This window comes from Halyomorpha halys, unplaced genomic scaffold (assembly GCF_000696795.3).
Source record: "Halyomorpha halys isolate HHAL.00 unplaced genomic scaffold, Hhal_1.1 Scaffold833.1, whole genome shotgun sequence".
In the NCBI taxonomy this organism is placed as follows: domain Eukaryota; kingdom Metazoa; phylum Arthropoda; class Insecta; order Hemiptera; family Pentatomidae; genus Halyomorpha; species Halyomorpha halys.
The window spans coordinates 478,258-484,856 of NW_027109632.1; the positions used below are offsets into that span (position 1 = coordinate 478,258).

At 28.2% G+C, this 6,599-nt stretch overlaps 1 protein-coding gene across 3 annotated transcripts in view; it reads right to left on the bottom strand.

Moving 5' to 3' along the window:
* The window catches only part of LOC106686524 (opioid-binding protein/cell adhesion molecule homolog), a 20,072-nt gene extending 14,572 nt beyond the window's left edge, over window positions 1–5,500 (bottom strand). For all 3 annotated transcript variants that reach the window (XM_014429879.3, XM_067047788.1, XM_067047787.1), the window contains exon 1: window positions 5,434–5,500. In XM_014429879.3, the coding sequence (XP_014285365.1) occupies window positions 5,434–5,476 (43 nt within the window). In that variant the 5' untranslated portion in view covers window positions 5,477–5,500. The remainder of the gene's footprint in view (window positions 1–5,433) is intronic.
* Window positions 5,501–6,599: the final 1,099 nt, after the last annotated feature.

The following is a 6,599-nucleotide window of genomic DNA, read 5'->3' on the forward strand; positions in this document are numbered from 1 at the left end:
ATTTTAATTCTATCACCCTAACATAAGGATCGTTTATTAGAGATATACATACTGTATGCCTTTGATGGAGTTTTTTTAATCTAACACTCCCTTCATTAGAGTGCTACCTACCAATGGGTAGTTTCTCTACACGCCTGTAACACTCCATTTTAACTAAGATCAAATTTACTGAATGTATTATATAATATACAGTTGTAAATTTCAATAAATAAAAAATAAAATAAAAAAAAAACATCCTGAAGAGACTTGAATAGCCAAAAACTAACGTAATTGTTGCGAAAAATTTAAAAGGTTTATAGACCAAAATGGAATTAAATTTCTTTTTAAGAAATCTGTCATCATAGTTTGAGTTTCCTTAACCATCCGAGGAAACTAAAATGGCTGGCATGATGATTTTCTTGACAGTTTGAACGCAAATGGTTAAAAAATGTCTAATGATTTTTTGCTATTTATCGCTTCAGGATGGTTTAGGAAAAAAAAAATTAATTTATATTAAAATCTAATTTTATATCAGAATATAAAAAAAAGTAATAGAAGTAATATCCTTCCACTGGATATTCTAAAGTTAGTGTATAATATTCCAAAGTTTATCCGTCGCTGTTGCAAGTGTTTGTCAATCGAAATCTCCTAAATCAGTTTTTCGTTAGTTCGGGTTTAGTTAGAAACAGTTTTTAATTACTTTCTAGTTCATTATGATTTTCAATAGTGGTAAAAGATCATTGGATTGCCAAGAGTTTGTTTAAACTTTTTCCGCATTTAAGGTAGTTTTATTAGTTTATAATTTATGGAAAAGAGTTGCCATTGAGTTATCTTTCTATTTTCATGTACTTCACACCTTTAAGTGAATATATTTTGTTACTGGACCTTATAAAGTTTAAAGGTAACCTATGTCCTTAACCTAAGTTACAGTAAAAGTTCTTTTACATAAATTAATTTAACAGATTGAATCAGAACGTTATTTAAGAGCGTGTTATTTTTTTTCATAAGAACAGAGGATTTTTATAAGTTTTGGAATTACATCGCATCAGTATCAAAATGACTTAAAGTGTGCCTTTTTTAAAAAATATAATATGAGGCCACAGCGATTGTGATATTTGCTAATGCATACTGACAGAGCTTCAATCTTGGAAACATTCAAAATATCATTATATCTGTACAAGCCGAAATAATAGCAATAATAAATATTTTAAAAAAATGTATAAATAAAATGAAATTGAAAAGAAAAAAAAATATTCGATAATTGTAAGTGACACTGGTTTATGTAATAAATAAGATTTGTTATACATATTTGTTTTCTTAAGTTAATCAAATAATTCCAGAATGTGAGGGCTATTATCATTTAGTAATGTAGCCAAATGATATGGCAATGCAGTGTCTATCAAATGCCTGGAGAGTGTCAGTATATGTTTAACAGTTATTGGTTCGTTACTTTAATTTACTTTAACTTTAATCTATTTAATTTACTTAATTAAAGTACATTAATTTAATTTACTAAATTAAAGTACGTTACTTTCATTTACATAATTACTTTAATTTAGGTTACTTGAACAGTTAGTGGTAAGTGTGCCTTTAAAATCCCTAAGTGTGCCTTTCTTCTGATGGAAAAATCATGTCGATTTCATTTTCCAAACTCTTGTCAATTCCTACCTCCTACATATTTCTTATTAATCCGTTCCTACCTCTTTGATAGTACCTTTAAAGTAAATCTTGACCTAGCTAACTCATCTCTTTTTTCTCAGTCTTCCGGTGCTCCTCAAGGTAGTATCCTGGGTCCCATTCTCTACACAATTTACACATAAGAAACTCTAACCCATCCTAACATAGTCCTAACGACATATGCTGATGACACATGTGTACTGTCTGTAAACAATGACCCTACTGCTGCATAACAAACTCTGCAGTTTCTTAAAAATCCCTTGCTAATCAAATCGCATTTACTCTCTGCCCTACTGCATCTTTTTTTATATCCCACTAAAGCCTTTTAAACAGATTTACTACTTATGACTCCATCTAGAAAAGAGACTTACTTGGAATCGCCATACTAGACTGAAACTCCTCGTAGATTCAAATTACTTCAACAAATATTTGGCAAACGCTCTGAAATTCCCATTTCTATGAGAACTCGTATACACTATGGTAATGAGATATAATTGGACATGCGAAATTGAGCTTAGGGGCTCCTCCAAACCATCGAATTCTTCCCGTATGCAATTTTTACAATCCAAAATCCTTGATTTTCCTAATTACATCACAAATAAACTCATTCGTAAAGACTAATCAACTTCCCATCCATTGCAGATTTGGTCCATAATAGATACACCTCCTTTCGTTCCAAAATCCTTACCCACCCAAACCAATTAGTTCTTAATCTCTCATCCTTAACAATTCCCGATTATCTTCCGAGGCGTCTGAAAAGAAGATGGCCACGGGCTCTTCTAATTTAAAGCAATGATTGAAGTACCACCTTTGGGTTGTTCTTTCTCAAGATTATTATGAGTTCTTAAACTTTAATAATATTTTCTTATTGTATTTTTTTTTATACAAGCGTAAATTTCAATAAATAAAATTGTAAATATGTATATCACTAAATTAATTGCCAATTTTATAAAATTAAACATTTTATTTATTCCTAGTAATATATTCTGGTAAATTTAATAGATGAAAAAAATATTTAGCGACCAATAAGCTCTCTTCCTCTCATAGCATATACTCTAATCAGTTCAACACTCTCAACCCTATCGTATTCCACAGAAATGACGTTAATAGTACATAATAAAAATTAAAAATTCTTTTAATTTAAATTTTTGTGCAACCAATCCATCATTTATTTTATTTTTTTACTGAGTTTTATACATCTATATAGTCACTTAGGCCTTAAGTTAATCTCTCAAGGACTACTCGTATACAGCTGACTAACTAAATAGGTTAGGATATATAATAATTAAAAACTTTTATTGTACAATAAATTCATATACAGATGTAAAGTTTATAAAAAACTAAGAAAAAAATTATTTCGAATAATGTATAGTAAACTTATTTGTTTCCTTTACTCCTTAATTGTAGTATTTTCCACTACCTGGGATGGCTTGCACCTGAACTCCTACCTCAATATTTGTAACTCTATTGAATATTATTGTAATTTGTAGTTTCTGTCTCATTGATACGTTTTGTAAATACAATTTCTTTTTCATTTATTACAGTATAAACATTCCTCGGAAACTTCGTGAGGTTTTATTGAACAAAATAAGCTCGAAGTAGTTCAATACCTACTTTTTTAGGACATTTACTAGTAAAAATTTAATTATTTTCTAAACTATTCGTAAGCTCATAAAAATCATACTGTATACTCCAAAAATATTCATGAGAGTGTGCAAAATATAAAGTAAATAAATAAAATTAAACAGAAACTAATAATGAATAAACTTTTTACTTCTTCATGTAAGAAATTCTATATTGTAGTACTTAAATCAATTGATTTTAAATTAAGAAACCAATGATAATAGCCCTGTAATGAAGCTGAACTTAATTCACACAATTTAAAAGTTGTTATTTAAAAATCATTTTCTAATATAATGACCAATATCATATTTTTGTATTATGAAACTAATAATAAAACTTCAACACCAGCTTCTGTTTATTTATTTATTTTTTAATGATATTTTGAGGGGCAAGATACATTATTTTATTCTAAATTGAAACCTTTTACAGAATTTCTTGATTAAATTTTAGAATAGTGTTCACAACGTAATTTCTAAGTGGTTTGTAAATTTATGTTAAACTTATAATCATTATGATATTACCGTTTGCTAGAAATTTACTTTATTCTCGTTAAAAAAAAATGTTTAAAAGAAAATGTAAAAATAAGTAACTACCCTGAAACATAAATTGTTAAAAAGTTACCTTTCAATGAACAAGAAATACAACCTATGTGTGTATGAACGCAAATACAGTGCACTTTATATCATAATACAAATACATTTATAAAATTAGCTTAAAAATCCAAGTTTCTCTGATGAAAGACAATTGAAAACCTATAAATTTTCCGTCAAATTGAGGCTTCTTATTAAGATTAATAATTAATGGTTAATGAATTACTATCCATATTCCTATATAAAATCCTTAAGCAGCTAATCTTTCAGTTTAAGGAATTCATCTAAATATTTACTAATCATATGAAAACAAAAGATATTATTTTTTAAAAAACCGAGAAATTAACTGGTAATTCCTAAAAGAACGGAAGGAAACTCAACATTCCTGTATTTAGAAGAATGTTGACAAATTCATAACAATCTTTGACCCGGAAGACCTGGAGACTTGGAACATTTGATTCGAAAAGTTGTATAAATTCAATATAAATCAACTTAATTGTACAGAATGGTTAATTAATTAAAATTCCTGTGATACATAATTTTGTCATTGATACATAATTTTATATGATTCACAGTACACAATTTTAAAAATCTATGCATTACCAAAACTCAAAACATAATTTTTTTATAAAACTGTCGTTTTTATAATTTTAACATTATAACAGTCCACAGATTTACTTAATGTATTTATTATTTATACAGTTGTAAATTACATTAAATAAATAAATAAATAAACATTATTATTTTATATTGTGTATGAAATTAAAATTTATTGATCCAGGATAAAATATTTGTTTTTTGTGAATATGTAAAACTTTGAATTGAGTTTACAATCACATTTTTTTTTTTTTAATAAAATATAAAATTAGACATAACTTGAATTTAAGAAGCTTTTAATAGACCCCTGAATTCAATGTTATTTTTAAAAAAATATTTTTTTCTCTTGATATTCTGTTTATTTTTTCAACCACAGCTGAGGATAGAAACACAAGAACAAAGATTAGCATAAGTTTTTTGGGGGGGGGAGGGGAGGGGGAGAAATATTGTTTACACACTTTGAAGTAAACAAAAATAATTCTTTCGGATTTTTATTTTCATTTAGTACTGTAAGATCGTTCCTTTTTCTATAATAACACGAAAACAAGGGCTCTAATATAAGGAATTATAGTAAAGCGGGGAAAAACAGCTATCTTTTTAACTCTCTGGATGTGTTATTTTTTTTCAACTATCACTACCCATGACAGAAGAAAATCGAACATGCATAATACAAGTGCTTTGAAATAATCTTTGTGAACTTCACGTCATTTTGTCATTAGACGGAAAAATCCTTAATAACCGAGTTTTATTCATTTATATCTTAAATCATTTGACTGAAAAGTCATTTGAACATGTTATATTAGAATTAAATATCAAGGGTCATATCAACAGTGGTCAAGTTTATATGGCCAATAGCAATCTTCGTGGTTCAGAAAGGGAAATTTAAAATGATAATTTTTTTTTTTAAGGGTATTGTAAGATTTTATTGCCTAGGGTAGACATGGGGAGGAATAATTATGTGACAAACCTGGTAAAGGAGACAGAATAAATACAAAGATGACAGGACACATACCCTACCGACGCGGGGAACGGACTGGCCCTCCTCGTTCGATACACATCTGCCACGCCCTATCCTCGCTCCATCCCCCAACATTTACCCATTTTCCCTTATTTTGGCGGGAAACTATCTACAAAACTAAAAATCGTTCAAACATTAATTTTTTTTTTTAATTTCCTACGAGATATATTTAAGGAAAACGACTACTTATTACGTTTTGCCGAGAGGATCAAGCATTGAAAGTTTCAGTACTAACGCGGCTTAAATAATCACTGAAAAACATGCGGAATCTTAGAAAAAAACAACAAAATAAATGCCGCTAAAATATTTATGTGTAAAGTTTTTACTTTACAACATGGGTCTTAGGAATTTTCCAAACATTTTTTGATTACAGGAAATAATTTTAAAAACTCACAAAACGGTCAGAGATTAGATAATAATAAAATTAGAAATTAATAAATGTATACACATATTTTGTATATTGAAAATATTCCTATCTACCACAAATTTGGGCAATGGGTAATATTGATAATTGAGCACTTTTATACAAAAAAATATTATTAATAAATGAAATGAGTAAATAAATATTTTCAAAAATAAAAATAAATAAAATCTCTATATGTATATAAAAAGAAAAAGAAATAAATGAAATGAATATAATCAAACTAAGTAAAATAAATTATATACAATATTTATAATCTCGACCTAAGGATCCCCGAGCCCACCCTATCCCCCACGTATGAGGGGTTGAGTAAGACCCTTCGAGATCCCAAAGCAGCCCTCTCACCGCGTTACTAGTAATGAGCCAGTGGAGGCCGAGTAAGTGCTCTAGAGCCGCAATCACTCTATATATTGGCTATTGCCAGAACTCCGATTGTCGATTTTATTTTACAAAATAAATAAAATAAATTAATAATTGATAGTAAATTAAAATAATAATTTGATAAAAATAAAAACGTACACCATTTTTTTTTTATTTACTCTAATTCATCCCGCCCTTCTATAAATTTCTTACTTTTCCTATTGGCCATTTTCAAACATTATCACTTTCACCCCCGTATCAATATTATAAACTATTTTCAAATACTGTATATATGTATATATAGTTGACCGTAAAAATTGATATATAGGGAGAT